This window comes from Elaeis guineensis, chromosome 6, assembly GCF_000442705.2.
Source record: "Elaeis guineensis isolate ETL-2024a chromosome 6, EG11, whole genome shotgun sequence".
Lineage (NCBI taxonomy): Eukaryota > Viridiplantae > Streptophyta > Magnoliopsida > Arecales > Arecaceae > Elaeis > Elaeis guineensis.
Genome location: NC_025998.2, coordinates 29,659,188 through 29,676,837, shown reverse-complemented (window position 1 = coordinate 29,676,837; position 17,650 = coordinate 29,659,188). Strand labels below are relative to the sequence as shown.

The following is a 17,650-nucleotide window of genomic DNA, read 5'->3' as shown; positions in this document are numbered from 1 at the left end:
TCACCATGAGTCTGTTGTTGACTGAATATCTTCAATCCAGCTGCACCCTGGCTTTTTTGCCACTCCATTCCTTTGCATCCGGTCCCTTAGACTTGATGCTTCTTCCCACTTACCATCAGCAGCAATTATATTGGATAAGAGAACATATATTGTTGGATTCTCTGGTTCGGTTTCCAGAAGAAACTTAGCAGCAATTCTTCCCAGCCTTGCATTACCATGAGTGCTACAAGCGCTAAGCAATGCCCACCAGATGTGAGAATCAACTCTGCAAGGCATACTGTTTATTAGTCTTTCTGCCTCCTCTAGATACCCTGCTCGGCCTAAAAGATCAATAATACAAGAGTAGTGATCTACTCCAGGCTCTATCCCATAGTCTTGAACCATAGAAGTGAAGATAACACGGCCCTCTTCAACCAAACCAGCATGGCTACAAGCAGAAAGAACAGAAGTAAAGGTGGCATTATCAGGTATAATTCCTGATTTTTGCATCATTTTAAAGTAGTGAATGGCTTCATGTCCATCTCCATTCTGTGCATAAGCAGAAATTATGACATTCCAAGAAACAATATCTCTTTGCAACATCCCATCAAAAACTTTAGAACCGTAATCCAATTCCCCACACTTTCCATACATTGTAACAAGGGAGTTCATTAATAATGTGTCACACTTGGTAACATCTCTAAGAATGTAAGCATGAACCTCCTTTCCATGTTTACGAGCTGGCATGGTGGCACAAGTGCTTAACACAGTGCTCAAAGTGTAGGAATTTGGCATTAATCTTGACTTAATTAGGGCTGAAAATATTTCTAGGCTCCTTACTGGAAACCCACTCAGCACATATCCTGATATAATTGAATTCCAGGAGATTATATTCCTGGATGGCATCTCGTTAAAGACCTGATAAGAACTTGCAATCTCTCCACATTTGGCATATGCTGATATTATGGCATTACAATCTTCAGTACTTGTGATGAAGCCATTCTTAATGACTAGTGCTTGAATCATCTTGACATCGGCTGCAATCCTCGAGCAAGCTAATAAGCTCCCGTAGGTGAACTCATCTGGCTCAATTCCAGCCTTCTGCATTTGATGATATACTCCAACAGCCGGCTCATAACAATTCTCCTGACTATAACCTGTAATTAAAGCATTCCATGAAACAATATCCTTCTCATGGATCATCTCAAAAGCTTGTTCAGCACTGACTAGATCTCCACAGTTGGAATACATAGTTACCACAGCATTAGCTACTAAAACAGAATCTTCAAGACCCATTCTAATGACCTGAGCATGGACTTGAGTCCCGATTTCCCTCGACAAACAAGCACTTAAAACACTTGCGAAGGTCAATTCAGTTGGCAACAAAAAACTTTCTTTCTTCATCTCTTTAAATACCATTAAAGCCTCCACATCTCTTCCCAACCTCACCAACCCTGCTATAAGAGCATTATAAGTGATCTCATCACGTACCATGGCTTCTCCAAACACCTCCCAAGCATCCATAACCAAACCGCAATCAAAATACATTGTTACGAGAGCATTGATCACTGAAACCCTGAGCTCCAAAATCCCAGTTTTTATAACCATCGAATGCAACTGCCTCCCCAGACTCACCAGCTCTGGCGAACCACACAAACCCATGACGCTAGCAAAGGTGTACTTGTCAAGCCCGACACCCAATCGGTGCATTCTGAGAAACATTTTAAGAGCAAACTCTTCGTAGCCATGATGAACAAAGCCCGTTATCATGGCGTTCCACGCTGCGGTGTTTCTTTTGGGCATTCCATCGAACAGCTGGACAGCCTCCTGAAAACGACCGGCCTTGGCGTATGCCGATATAAGAGTGGTATAAGAGTAGACGTCGGGGTTGGGAATGGCGCCGAACAGGTGGCGAGTGGGGTCGGGACCGTGGATGTTGGCGTAGAAGGAGAGAAGGGAGTTGGCGACGTGGGTGAAGGAGAGGAGGGCGGAGCGGAGGGCGAGGGAGTGGAGCTGGGCACCCGCGGTGGCGGCGCGGAGGCGGGCGCAAGCGGCGAGGGCGGACGCGAGGGAGTAGTGGTCGGGGGAAATGTGGTAGGAGGCGTGGATGTGGGAGAAGAGGCAGAGGGCTTGGGAGCAGCGGTGGGAGCGGGTGAGTTTGGAGAGGAGTGCGTTGAGGGTGATGAGGAGTTGGGTGGGATTTTGAGTTAGATTACTGGGAAGGGGTAGCAAGCATTGGAATGAGCATGTTGGACACTTCATCAACTGAAAAAATTGTTAGGACATAGCTTCTTCCTGGAGCAATGTTATATGGACACCAAGGTTATCATCTGGACTAAAATATCACCTGGCATAGACTCTTAGTGAGAACCTTATTGAATATAATGAAAATATTGACCTTATAATAATATATTCATTTTATTTTGTTATCTTATTATGGAGTATTAGTTATTAATTATTAATGTATCGGAGAATTTTTCAATATCTAGATTGGCATCTTTGCTTAGACGGCTATATTTCTTGACTATGTTCATCAACACTAAGATACACCGATATTTCTTTCTATATCAGCATTATTCATCCATTGAATAATTGAGATTTTTTTTTTTTTGGTAACAGAGATAAAATTTTTTAGAAGAACGAGATAGGCACTAAAAAAAAAGAAGAATTATTCCAAAAACACCTCGGATCGCCAATGGGAATGTTATGATGTTAAAACTTCCTTTCATTAGTGAAATTTTTAAATTTCAGTATTTGCTACTAAAGGAGAATGTTATGTTTTTATTTCTTTTACTCAACAATCTCAACTATTTTACATATGCTAGTATTGACTCATAGCTAAATGTATGATACCCAACTATAAACTGGAAAAGGTTGCTATATTGTAGGATCACTTGGAGCAACAATATTTACTTGGTACCCATTCACATAAGGATATCAGCGTCAGGCTGCTATCACATTATATTACTTTTAAGGCAACACCTAACAAATTGTAAAATGACAATTAAATTTTATTCTATTTCTATGAAAAAAAACTAAGGAAAAACTGAATATCTAGTAATAATATTAGCATACAACCGAGTAATTTCTTTCCACAAATTAGTAAATTTGGTTTCCAGAAAAATATGAATGAATCCACTCTCATCCCTTGAAAATTGTATTTTGAATATGGAAAGATTCATCTAATAAACAAGTAGATAAAAGGATTTGTTTGAAAGTATTAGAAAAAAGAAAACCATAACCACAGCTATCTAGCCTTTTCCCACCTTGACTTTATAAATCCTCATTCATCAAAAATTCCTGTTTGGAACCATCTCTGATGTCATTCTACAGAGAAAGTGCTTGCATTCGAGTGTGCAAATAACTATGCATTTATTGACATATTTTTAAGACCAATTATTAACCGGATGTCAACTCTGTCTTCTTCATCAGGACTTCCGGCTTGCAATAGCAGTGTTTTTAAAAAAAATAGTAAACTTGAAATTTAATATCAAAGGGATACAATATAATGTTTCATAAATAAAGAAAAAAGAAAAATACGTATATTGTATAAGCTTGAAATTTGACATGTGCTTCAAACATTCTCACAAATATTCCTTTCTAGTAGAAATCTGACATTAGAGTGAAGGTCAGCTATGACTTGTGAGATATATATATATATATATATATATATATATATATTTTTTTTTTTTTTTTTTCTTCCCCCTTAATCCAAGAGGAAAAACCATTGATAGTTATACTTTTAAATCTCATCCAGAAACATTTTAGCAAGAACTCCAGAACCTGTTAATCCTTGACGTGGTGTCATACTTGTAAGGCATAAGCCCAACAAAATTCTGCAGCAAATATTTAATTCTATGATTCCGTAACTTGGTATTTCTAGCAGTTAGCAAGAGCTCTGTATCCTTGCTATTTTCACATGCTATCAGTTAGGACAGCCATAATTGTTCTTACCAGAGGGGAAAAAGGAATATTTGTAAACATCTGATCCTATTGAACATTCCTTCATCAATATCTGTTGGCAGTAACTAGTATATCTATTTTGAGGTGTTGGATGACAAGTGTAGTGGAAATTTGCAGGTTGAACAAATACAGAGCACATGAAGTTTGCATCATGGAACAGCTAGATTATGCTAAGAAAAAAAAAACAGAAGCATTATTTTTTGACAAAAACATGTCAAAAGCATTTGATTTTCAGGTATAGTGACCCATGATACGACTGGATTCAAACTAGCTACTCAACTGAGGTAAGAGTTCAACATAGCAAGAGTATTCCAATTTGAGGTGAAAACAAGGCCAAAACTGTCTTCCACAAGTTCTCATGCCAAACTATTTCATATCTTACATAATTTACAATTCAAATGCTTTGCTGAATAGCTGGGATCATGTCCCTGGCATTATTGATTCTAGTAAATTAAAGTTTTCATGATTTCTGGTGCAACAATCGACATAAACATTAAGTTTATGCCATCATTCTAGTTTCAGTTTTTTGGAAACTACTACATTGACAATTCTCATCCCAAGAGACCTGTAAAAGAGCAAAAAGTGCACTTTCTAATGTTTCTTGCAACTCTCATCCCAATTCCCTCTAGTCCATGCCTCTGCTTTCAAATCCTTCAGCTTCATAGCACCTCAATTGAGTATTTCAATCTACATTCAAACGGAGTTTCAAAGAAGGAAAAAAAAAATGATATTCTAGGTGTGATGGACATTTCAGCCAGTAGCTATTCTCAGCTCAATCAGTTCAAGCATGAATAAGAATTCTTCTGTCAAGTATTTCTCCAGAAGTCACGCCCAAGGCCATTCACATGAAAAACACACCCTTGTCCATTAAAATCCAATGCAGCTACAGTTAAAAGAAACGTTTTTGCAGCAAATCAGTGTATTGTGAAAATGCCCCCCCCACTTGCACTTAATCCAACTTCGATCCAAATATCCCGAAAGAAACCAGCAAATGTGGAAAATCGTCTTGATCCTGAAACATACCCTTCTTACTTGATTTATGAATGGAAATTAAATTACAAATTAATGAAACTTTATTACACAAATCGAGAAATTAGATGCTTGTAAGTGGCATCATCAGGCTTAAGCCCCACCTTCAGCATCTCATCATGAACATTCATGGCCTTCCTCATCTCCTTTTCACGACAAAGTGCGGTTATCATAATTACAAAACTATGACTACTTAACACATTTTTCTCTCGCATATAGTCAAAAACTCTGATGGTTTGTTCAATCCTCCTTTCCTCAAACAATGCTTTAAGAAGTAAGTGATAAGATTTTACATCGAAACATCCACCTAATTTCTTCATCTTATCATGCAGTCCAATCACAGAATCAAGAAGCCCCTTGCTGCAATAATGCTCCACCAAAGTGCAACAACAAGAAGCATCAAGCGAAATACCCTTCTCAAGAGCAAGATCCAAAAGCTCACTAGCTTCTTTCCACCTACCCTTACTACACTGAGCAGCTATGTAGTTCGAAAGGTCAGCAACATTAGGCACAAAACCACCTCCTCCAATCACATCCCTGAGTACTCCATCGACGTCCTCCGATGGCTCTCCCTTACAAATCCCACTCAGGAACTCAACGCAGCATTTGGGATTCACTGAAACACCCTCTTTTGACATAACCCTATACATTCTCATCGCTTCTTCCACTCTTCCTTCCTTGGATAATGCCCTCAGCATACACAAGTATAAATCCTTCTCCAATTTAATCTTTTTCTCCTGAGCTCTCTCAAAGAACATCTCTGCTGCATATGTCTTCCCCTGCACACAAAGCCTTCTGATAACCCAATCATAATCCAAGACCGGGACGGTCGGCAACAATTCTCTCACCACCATTTCTCTCAGCATCGAATCGATGACTCCAACATCCCCAAATTTACATCCACCATCAAGAATCGAGCTATAAGTACCAAAGCTCGGCCTCAGGTTCCCCTTATACATCTCATTCAATAGGCCAATGGCAGCTCCAAACTCCCTTCTCCTACAGTAACAGTCCATAACCAAATCATAAGCCGAGGAACCGCAATAACCCAAACGCAGCAACCCAACAACCCTCTCAAGCTTCCCTTCCTTGCAAAGAAGCTTAGCAAGAAGAGCCCACGTTTTAGAATCCGGCAAAGTCCCAGTCCTGACGACGGCAGCATAATAACACCACGCTGTTCGGATCCTATCGGCAGAGGACAATGCATCGAGCAGCGCATTGCAGCCGCTGGTCGACGCCTGACACCCCAAAACCCTAATTTTTCTAAAAATTTCCAAGCCATTCACAATGGATCCCAGATTAGCATAAGATTCAAGAACGAAACTGAGAACCCTAGATTGGGAGTCCTGAGAGGTGGAGGCGCGGAGAATGGACTCGAGCACCGCTGAAAAAGGCTCCGATCGGAGAAGCGGATCGAGGAGGTGCTTCGCGGGATAGAGGATGTCGGAATCGACGAGGATTTGGACCATCTTGGAGAGGGATCGAAGGTCGGGGTGGAACCCTAGGTTGGATTTGGCCCAATTGAAGAAGCGGAGGGAGATCTCGGGCTGGGATTGGGTTCCGGTGAGGATTTGGAGGAAGAGATTGGAGGCGAGGGGGGTGGGGAGAGAGGGTTTGGATCGGAGGAGAGGGGTCCAGTCCTTGCGCTGGAGGAGGAGGGAGGAGATTTGGGAGGCGAGGGCTCGCTGGCGGAATTGGTTGCGCCATTTGAGGGAGGTCGGGAGAGTGGAGAGACGGCGGAGGTGAGGGGATCTGACGAGCATTTGACGCGGGAAAGATGTAGCTGCCTTCCATCGGAAAGCACAAGGAATGGTAACAATAAGATGGTTTCCAGTAGCCTTAACATTTTTTGTGAATTAACACGCTAGCTGTTATATAATTAATATTTTGTCAGAACAACTGATGTTTGATATGTTCATTGTTCATCTAATAATATCATTTTTATAATCAGATTATAAGACTGGCTTAAAAATATTTTTTTAAGAAGTTTTAAAGAAATTAACATCATTATATTTCATTATTAATTTTTGTTTTCTATTATAATAACAGCTACAACTACTAATACATTATTTCCAAATATAATAGACCGAAGCTAAGTAAATAAGAGTTAGGGCATTGTTATTTGGGAAACAGAACATATAATGAGCAATGCTACGTGTGTGGAGAGGGTATTAACTTGGTGAAGCTTTACACATCTCTCAAAAATTTACTCTTAATAGATATTCATATTTTTATTGTATATATAATAATAAATCTAGAGACAATATATAAATTCTTATATTTTTTGAAAATTATGGTCATTCTTATGTGCATGATTGATAGAGTAGATTATGATTATCATCACTGGATGTTTGTGACTAATGACTACCTCAAGATTTGCATGTGTTCTACTCTTTTAAATTTATGAACCGCTCTCATATAACAAAGAATAAATTAGTTGTTAGGAGAACTTAAAATATTTATCTTAATCAATGTATGACCATTTTAATATCTCTCTTAAGGATCTATTAGCGAGTATTTAGAATGGTAGGGGTCTCTGTGTCTATTTCTCACAATTATTAGTTGTCACCAATCCTAACCTCCACCTAAGAGAACTCCTTTTCATCTCCTTTTTATCTACAATTAGAGAACCCCGCCCATGGTGGTGTCCAGGCCTCCTTGTTTTATGTAAGTGGGTTGGGATCTGGGAAACGAGATGACATCGCACTGCACTCTGCAGAGGCTGTGCAGTGGTCGCACTTGAGACGTGACATGAAATAAGTTGGGACTGTAGATGATTTGGGTTCAGATTTAAAATTTTGATAGGATTTCAATCAAAAAAAAAAAAAAGGAAAAGAATTGATAGGTATAGCAAGGTGAAAAGTGGCAGGCCTAATTTTTCTATACCCTCACTTTTTTCTTCTATGCTACACAAGACTGTAGAGAGATTTTTTAAATTTCTCCTTGTCCTTAGGAGGCAAAATTTGATGGAAGTATAAATTTTCAACCACTAAGATATTTTACTGATATACCAACAAGCAATTTTAATTGTTATACTACTACAATTTCAAGTGGGTGAAGCACTCATTGTCATTTTGATAATCCAATCTGATTGGTATTATTATATAGAAGAATGAATTTAAGTGCCTGGACTGTTAATGTAAATCGTAGGTAGGCTATAAGTGATTACATGAAGTAGGAAAAAATTTTTGTTTAAAGCTTAAAATGGGAACAAATAAAAGAAATCCCAGTAAAACATTCAAAGGATCGAATACCTCACAGATCTTTATATACTTCAAATTGCATAATTCATCCATCTATGTAGATTTCAAAGCAATCATTTTATGATCTGATGGTGGATTCATGCTAACTAGGTAGGGTGGAAGCCCAGCTGAGAATTAGATCGAGAAGTCCAAATCTCTTTTATCAAAACAAGACATAACAAAAGACTTTAACAAGTCAACAAACAGGCACCCTCAAAGTGATAGCATAGCCCAAGTACAGATAGAAACGCCCATAAAGACAAAATGCAATCATGGACTCTTTAATCACTGAGTGAGCTACCAACCTGGCCCAGTTAAAAGCTCTCTGAAGTCTAAATCAAGCTCCAAAAGATTGAACTTTGTCCAATCTTTTTTCTAAAATAAACTGGGCGTCACCTTGCTTGGTAAGTGCTCGATGTTGACTAGTAATATGGGTTTAGATTGCAGAATCTGGATTATTCGGTAGTTGAATTAATACGCCTTGTTGGATTGGCATGATAGCTTCCTTTGGGTCTGGCGGCCTAAGGGTGCTTACCGTCTTTTGGCAAGGATGCCCTGAGCTGGCAATCGAGCTTGTTTGGATGCTAAAATAAGTAACTCAGACGCCCAAATAGATAAACTCATTCATCCACTAAAACCTCTGATCTAGTGTCCAAAAAAAAAATAGGAATTATTGATCACTTTGGAACGTGACTTGCACTATAAAAATTTTTGATACCGTGCTTTGCATCACTGCACCAATAATTAAAAATCTTGCTCATCTCACTTTTGACACACTCTTCGTGGTTGCCTGTTTCCGATTGATTCTCTACATAACTCATTAAGCATCCAAACATGTCGAGATATTAAAACATTTCCAAGCATTTCTTACCACAAGAAGATTTTGAAGTTGTAGCATGTTGAATAAGCTTTTAATTCGTATGATTGGGCATGATTTTCACTATATCAGTAAGAAATTACCAACCTATGCTTGTGGGTGTACTGATGCTAAGCATAATGGAGCTTGGATCTGATTCAGCTTGGTTTAAAATTAATTTTAAACTTTAGATCGTGATTAGTTTATTTAGTATTATGTTGAATTTGGTTGGAGCTTAATTTTGAAATAGGCTGAACATGAGTCTAATTTATCAACTAGATAGAATTGAAATCAATTCGATAGCAAACCACTGCACAAGCTTACATTATAATTGGATTCAAACTTGGTTTGAACTTGCTGTGAAACAAGATTCAGGCCCAACTTTACATTTATTCAATTTGACAAAAGTATAACCATTCGAGCTTTCTTGAGCTAAGCTTGATCAAGTTGGATCAATTTTTGACGCGCTTCAAATTACCATCAAACTCATTTCCTAGTTCAAGCTTGATTATTTAGCTTTGAATTGAATTTGATTCAACCTTTCTTATGCTACTCGGTTTGTTTAACAATCCTATCCGTGCTATGCTGACTAAGCTGATGGATTAGAGACTCCTAAATGGATCTTATTTTCTATAAAAGTTAATTATCTTTAAAATTCAATTTATTTTTAGATTTAACATAATCACATGATCCCATCCAATATTTTCTATATATATATATATATATATATATAACTCCCTGATCGAATGTAAAAAATTTAAATTTTAACAAATAAATCATTATCAAAATATAAAATATTTTAAAATAATAAAATTATTTATTTATTTAATAAAAGATTATTAAGAATTACATATCATACATATAGCAAATATTAAATAGTAAAATATATATTTTCAAAAATGAAAATATATAATTATCTCAAATTCAAACTTCAAAAGGAGACATTATAATTCACTCTATTTTCCATATGACTTCATTAAAAAAAATTAAAGTATTGGTAAAATTTTTTTAATAAGAAAGAAAGAAGCCGGATTTTACAATAATGAGAAAAAGCATATCATCAAAAAAGAAAAGGCATATTATTAACATCCAATTAAGAAAAGGCATATCACTAACAACCAGCTGAGTAGCATATTATTAACAACAAGGAACCGGCAGCAAAGACCAGAACAGACGTTTCACACTTCTTTGCACTCCTCAGATAACAAAACAAAACAACAGCCCACCATGCCATCCACAGACCCACAACCTCTCCCTCACTCTCAGTGATATATTATTCCCTTCACATCATTTCTTCAGAACAAACTCCATCTAAGCATCCACCACATCTCCACCGTCCGATGAGGCCAACACCATCTCCGGATGCACCTGCTCCGTTCCGATGGTCCCGTCCAACGCGTTCGGCCTCCCCAGAGCCTTCAACGCCAGATGCGCCGCCTTCTGCCCCGATATCATCATCGCCCCAAAAGTCGGTCCCTGCAACGCCCAAACATCCACTCTCACCCTTCAGTAACCAAAAAAATCCAAAAACAAACGAACAAAGAGAAAATGATCAAATAGATGGATTTTTTTTTTTTACCATTCTTGGGGCGCCGTCGATCTCGGCGACCTCCATGCCGGTAACGATCATCCCGGGGACGATCTCCCTGGTGAGGCGGACGATCGCGTCCTCCGCCGAGTTCATGTCGAGCGCCTTCATACCCGGGACCGAGTCGATCATCCCGATGTCCTTCAACCGCTTCACTCCCGTAGCTCCGAACGGGCCATCATGCCCGCAGGAGCTCACCACCACCTTGGACTCCATCACGTTCGGATCCATACACGACTGGGTGTCGTGGTTCATCGACACCAGAGCCCAGTTGGTGACCACTCCGCCGACCCTCCCCTCCTTCACGATCAGGTCCTCCGCCGCCACCGCGTTGAAGAGCTTGACGTTGGGGCGGGCGAGGAGGCGGCTCATGATGGTGGAGGTGAACAGCGCCGCGTGCTTGATGACCACGTACGAGTCCTGCTCATCGTAGGGGACGCCGAGCTCGTCGAGGAAGAGGTGGGCGGGCTTCCGGACCACCATGGCAGAGAAGAGCTGGCCGCCAAGCCAGGCGCCGCCGCCGGGGGAGACGGACTGCTCCACGATGGCGACTTGGACGGAGGCGTCCTTCGAGAGCTCGTAAGCGCAGGAGAGCCCCGCGGAGCCGGCCCCGATGACGACGACGTCGGTGTCGGCGTGGGTGATCATGTCCGTCATGTAGCGCCGGGTCATCTCGCGGGAGACGATCGACTCCTTGATGGGGTCGAAGCGGATGGAGTTGAGGTCGTACTTGGGGGTGGCGGCGGAGGCGGAGATGAAGAGGCTGCGTGAATTCGGGGAGCGGCCGGCTGCAGCGGCGGAGACGCGGGAGGGGAGGGCGAGGCCGTGGAAGGAGGAGTGGTGGTGGTGGTGGTCGAGGAGGGAGGTCTTGGGCTTGGAGGCTAGGGAGGAGGTAGCCATGGTCGCCATTTTTTGAAGGAGACTGAGGGTTTCGAAGCTTTTAGGAGGAGATCAGGGATGGGAGAAGAGAAGGCGATGGAGGGATTTAAGTAGAAGGCGAGGCGGTGGGAGGAAAAATCTGTGGGGAGAAGGACACGTGTAGAAAGATAGGGGATGAGAGGCTGTGCATGATGGAGATTTTTTTTGGATTTATTTGGATTTAATAATCGAATTGTTTGAGGTTAAAATGTATTGTATTAGATTAATTGTGCGAATTAAACTGTTCTTGTTTCGATTTAATTTATTAGCTAACTAATTTGGGAAGATATTTGTGAGGGGACCGTTTCTTGCGTTCCCTGTACCGTTTGATGGATGTAGTCACCGGACCTGGTACGTGTACCTCCATCATTGCATTTTGCAATGAACCCTGCATGAATGCATATCTCCAGCATGGTCCATCAGCCCCTCCCACATGTGAGGTGTAACAGAAGCCTGCTTGTTTCAATGAATCAAGCAAACATTCCATATTTTAATCATATTTTGTTTTTAAAATAATATATGTATTAACTTCTTTAGAGCTAATTTTAGCATAAAGTTAAACTACCTGAGTCAAATCTGAATTCCAGCATTTTTTAGCATATGTTCTCTGAGTTGGATTTCATTATATTTGATTGGGAATATTTGGCAGCCAATTCGCTAAATTGAATTGTTTATCTTTAAAAATTGAATAAGTAAGATTAAGTTTATGAGCTTGTGGGATTACTGGATGGGAAGGCTCCTGTGCTACTTTTTAAGTTGTTCGAATTGTTTCCGTTGTTACGAGGAAAATAAGTTAGCTAACTATATATAAAAATCACTAGAATCATCTGAATCAAATAATTAATAAGATACATAGAACTTGAAAAGATTTGTTAGTATTCATATAGCTTACATACATGAATAATATTCAAGCAGCTGATTTGCAGCCTCATGCATAGACTCATTTAGTGATATAAAGTTTGTACGGCTGTCTAACATTAATTTTAATATCATTCAATTTGAATGCAATTGACATTTTTGAGAAAATGAAATGATAAATTTACTTAAGAATTGCTAAAATAGTGAACAATTACAAGAGTGCTCCACGCTAGAGAAGAAAAATGAAAGTTAAAAAGATAAAAAGGATATAGCATATCTATAAATTAAAATTTAAATAGATGACAGCCAACTCTTTCCCCAAATTTTCTTTTGCTTCCATCAAATTCTTAACTACTTGCTAAATTAAAGAATACATAGCTTCCCACATGATATTTTATTACAGCTTTATCATTTCCAATAATACCTTGCTTGAAAACTGCCAAATATGTGAATGTATTTTGAATAAGCGTGATAAAATATGGCTAATACTTGTTCATACACGCAATCCAATATGGAATAGATGGGTTAAGTGGGATGTCTCTTAGTCTCGAGTTGATTCTAAGATTATTTCTATTCTAGGTTGAAACAAGGGTGATAAATGGATGGATTTTGGTTTAGCCCTTAACCTAACGTACCATATCCATTATAAATGGAAGGATTTGGATTTATCTCTTAACTTAATGTATCATCCATGCTGATATGGTAGGAATGAAATTGTCTACAGATGTGACATAATTTGTAATCCTCTAATTTATTAAGACAATTAAGGTTACTAAGACAATAATGGGTTAGATGGGACTAGAAATTTTGTGATGCATAATTGGATTTTAACAGCTTTTGTTCTTAGTTAATTTATAACTCTCATACATCCTAAAATTTTGTTTATTCTGATTACGATGATATGAAGTTAAATTTGATTTTATTATTATTACTATTATTTTTGTATCATGCTTTGCTTTATTTTTTTTTAATTATATGGAAAAATGATGAGTGGAAACTCATCCAACCCTATTATAAATGGATTAGATATGCATTGTGAGCATTTTCACCAAATCTGATCCCACCCCATCCATTGCCATCGGTATTTCTGATTCTAACAAAAATTTCAAAACTATAAATAAATTGTAATCTCCTAATTAAGCATACTGGAAAATGAAAGTATGATGTTAGATGATGACATAACAGAAGCTACGAAGAGAGGCCATGCCATGAGCCAAATATTGAGGAAGTCTGCTTTGAATTGGTCTCCTAGTCCACATAAAAGGCAGACTCCTAAAATCACCGGAGCATAACTTGGCCCCTCTCTACCTCTCCAGGATATTATCGCTTTCCATTCTTCTTGTTTTTTTCTTTTTTTCTTTTTGGCCTTTTTTTTCTTTTTTAAAACCTTTCTGTCCTCCGGACGCCAAAGCACGGGCGGCCACGGTATAAAGACGAAAAAGGAGTGCTCACTTTGATGCTGAAGTCCATGGAAGCGGACAAAATACTTTTTACCCGGATTTTTTTTCCCGTGACGCTATCGCGGTTAAAAGGAACAGAGATATCTTTTATATTTCAGGGTGAGGGAGTTAGGTGTAGGACTGGAACGGGATTCGGATTGATTTAAGCTTCACCGGGTTGGATCGATTTTGAATCAAATTTCAAGCTCAATTTGAAATACTTCAGATCAGATTTAAACTTAAATATACAATCCATTTATCTTTTGAATCAGGCTCGGGCTTATCTTTAACTTGACTCGAATCCGGCTCAAATCTCAACCTGACCAGTGGCCCAAAAAATCTTATTAATAGCCGGATTGTCCCATTAAATTTGATTCTATATGGGTTCAATCCGGTCAATAGCCTAGAATCCAGTGGTTTTTTTATCTACTTCATACACGATCGCACTGCAGATAACAATTTATCTGGATCTGGTGGACAGAGAGGGGACTGAATCATGCCATGAAAAAAAAAAAAATCGAAGAGTGAAGATGAGGCGATGTGTTGAGATCTGGAGGTGGTGGCTGCCCAACAACGATAGAGTAGCATTTTTATTTTAAAGTTAGAGTACCGAATCATGCCCAGATAGCGGAGGGTGAGAGAAACCAGTGAGGGGAGGAGGATGGAGTGGTGGCAGCGGATGGTGGTGCCCGTGAAGCAAGCTCTTGTCGCCCTCACCGCTCGCATCAGGGCCCGGAAAGATGGAGAAATCCTTCTTTCTCTTTCTCTTCTACCTATGGAGACGCGGGAGCCGGGATGGGGGAATAGGGAAAGTGGCGTATGGCATCGATGTTTATGACATTGTGAAATCCGACGATCGGTATGGCTAGCATGGGGTCAAAGCACGTGGTGGGATTTTGCTGCATATCCCCCAGCAAGAAAGGAAGGCAGTGGAGCTCTGGATCACCGACCGCGCGGTCCTCCCGAGATGCCCTTCTGCGAGAAGGGTTTGATCTAGGTGGTATGGAAGTTGAGAGAGAGAGAGAGAGAGAGGGGAAGGAGAAAGAAACAGAGGGAGAGGGAGGGGTTTGGGTCGAGTCTTGATCTTAGGCTCGAGCTTGGACCGGTCTGATTGGATTCGGGCCAAGCTCAGATCGGATTTTGGTCTTGAATTTTATAATATTTTTTGATCTAAATCCGACCTGAAGTCCGACAAAATATTTCGGACAAAACTCAGGTAGAGATGTGGTCCAATCTAGTCCGACTCATTTTTAGCCTTAGTTAGATGCTGAGGGCCACGATCATGGAAAAAAGCTCTGATTTCGATCAATAAATCTATGAACTTAGCTTCATAATAATTGCTTTGAAAAATAGATTAAGTCCGAGCCAAGATTTAAGCCTTCGTGTTCTATCATAGATAAAATATTTATCTAAAAATATTTTTTTTAAAAAAATATTTTTTAAATAATATTTAGATAAAAATAATTTATCTATATTTTTTATATATACAAAAATAATTTTAAAATCTATTATTCATGTTCTTTTGCATTACTATTTTTCTAGACAAGTTACTAAAATTTATCTATATTTTTTTTAATAGCTTTTATAGTTTTTATGTTGAGAGAAAATAAATAAATAAGTTATTGAACATTGAACGATGAAGGTATTAAAAATAAGAATGAAATATTTTAGAAATAACATTAAATACCTACTTTATTTACTAGCTGGTGGGAAACTGATTTAGCCGCTCCTTAGGTGGATAAAATTTTAGATTTTTTTCATATATACCTTCCTAAACATTTAAATTTACGTTAATATCCTTTCAAAATTGATATTTGTATGTATACCCTCATAAAATATTTATTTTGCATGTATTTTTTTTATTTTTTTTGCATATATATTCATATTATTTAATACCATTAAAAAATTAATGCTTTAAAATTTAAATAACTAAAATATGTTTATGGGTAGATATGCAAAAAAAAATTATAAAGATATATATATATATATATATATATATATATATATATATATATATATATATATATATATATATATATATATATACAGATATATATAGTAATTTCACGAGGATACTCGTACAAATTTGAATATTTAAAAGGATATACATGCAAAAAATTTTAATTTAATTTTTATCTATTTCATCGACATGGATTCAGGCCCTCTTACTCTACTAGTAATATGTTACATAATATAACAACACAATGACGATATTATAATATTTTATATACTAGAATACTATATTATATTTTATTTTTATGTAAGATGGGACGATTATATCCATCTTATAATAATATGATATACCTTATACACTTCACAAAAATATTTTCGATAAAAATTTTTAAAATAAAATATAATAAGATTATAAATTTTTATTGTTATATAATGTCTAAATCTACAACTATATTCATTCTATGCAAATATACAAGCTATTCATCTAATATCAGATTTAGATATTTTTCTTAGATATTTTGATCTATCATTTGATAAAAAGATTATTTTATCTATATAAATTAATAAATTAAGTAAATTTATTATTTTAGTTGTATATGTTATTTTTTTATTAGAATAAGAAAAGAATTAACAAACTAAGAGAAATATATTTATGTTAAAGATTTTTTGCATGTATACCCTTTCAAATATTCAAATTTATGTGAATACCCTTATAAAATTACTATTTGTATATATATTCTTATAAATTTTTTTTTGCACATCTATCCATAAGGATATTTTAGTCATTTTAATTTTAAACCGTTAATTTTAACGATGAAAAATGATATGGGTACATATACAAAAAAAAATATTTTATAAGGGTACACATGTAGATATAAATTTTGAAAGGGTATTTATGCAAATTTGAATGTTTGGAAAGGTATACATGTAAAAAATCCTAAAATTTTTCCTCCATTTTATGAGTACATGCTATTTATGGAAAATAATTTATCTATCTTCAAAAGTATGAAAATATGGATAAGTTGGTTCATGAAAAGTTGATCAATTTTTTCATAATATTTATCCATAAAAGAACAAAGGCCTGGAAGCTAAATATATGTGATTCATGGCATGCATTTTTGTTCTTTGTAATAGGAAAATGGGGTCAATTCTCTTTACAGCCTACAAAACTACAACCCTCACCATCAGTATCTACAATTTTCTCTTTTTTTTTTCTTGTGGCAAGGATCAGTATCCACAAATGAAGATCTATGAGGTAATCTGTGTCGCGTCCGATCTTTGAGCTTGGTCACGAACATAATTTGAAACATGACTGCATGTTTGATTGCTTCTCCTGTTTTTATACCGCAAACTATTTTATTCATTACAAAAATCGTTGCTTCTGATGGACCACAAACTATATTTGTATTCTCAATTAGAACCAACCTGTCTCAACCTTGAGATAGGACACCAAGGCTTTCATGTCGATCTGTTATAAAGCCTTTTTTTCTCAAAAATAATATTTTTATGAACCAAGAATCTTACATGGCTTGACATAAGCAAACTAACATCTATTTGCGAAGTGTGTGTTTGGGTATCTGTAGTTGGATGTAAGTGAAATTAAACTTTCACAGTTGAATCATTTCCGATGTTTGGATTGTTGTTAGCAAAAATAATACAAGTTGAAATGTATTTTTGGAGTCTTTTTACATTTTTTATCTTAAGCCAAATTGATCTTAGGACAAACTACTACAACTGAAAAGGGTTATGACTTATGAGGGAGGCCAGTCAAGCTGCACCAGGCTATCAGTGAGGTCCAAAATTCTACAGCTTGACCAATTGGCAA

The 17,650-nt window shown here is 37.5% G+C and overlaps 3 protein-coding genes across 3 annotated transcripts; all 3 read right to left on the bottom strand.

The window, feature by feature from the left end:
* Positions 1–2,241, bottom strand: LOC105046900 (pentatricopeptide repeat-containing protein At3g49740). The gene has a single exon (XM_010925646.3). The coding sequence runs from the start codon at positions 2,239–2,241 to the stop codon at positions 1–3; it is 2,241 nt and encodes a 746-aa protein (XP_010923948.1).
* A 2,777-nt stretch (positions 2,242–5,018) lies between these two features.
* On the bottom strand, positions 5,019–6,734 carry LOC105046899 (pentatricopeptide repeat-containing protein At4g21170). Its single transcript, XM_010925645.4, has one exon. It carries the CDS (start codon positions 6,732–6,734, stop codon positions 5,019–5,021), a length of 1,716 nt encoding a protein of 571 aa, XP_010923947.2.
* A 3,443-nt stretch (positions 6,735–10,177) lies between these two features.
* On the bottom strand, positions 10,178–11,624 carry LOC105046898 (thiamine thiazole synthase, chloroplastic). Its single transcript, XM_010925643.4, has 2 exons — positions 10,649–11,624; positions 10,178–10,545 (listed from the first exon to the last, which is right to left on the bottom strand). Exons 1-2 carry the CDS (start codon positions 11,564–11,566, stop codon positions 10,381–10,383), a joined length of 1,083 nt encoding a protein of 360 aa, XP_010923945.1. The 5' UTR covers positions 11,567–11,624; the 3' UTR covers positions 10,178–10,380.
* Between the last annotated feature and the right edge of the window lie 6,026 nt (positions 11,625–17,650).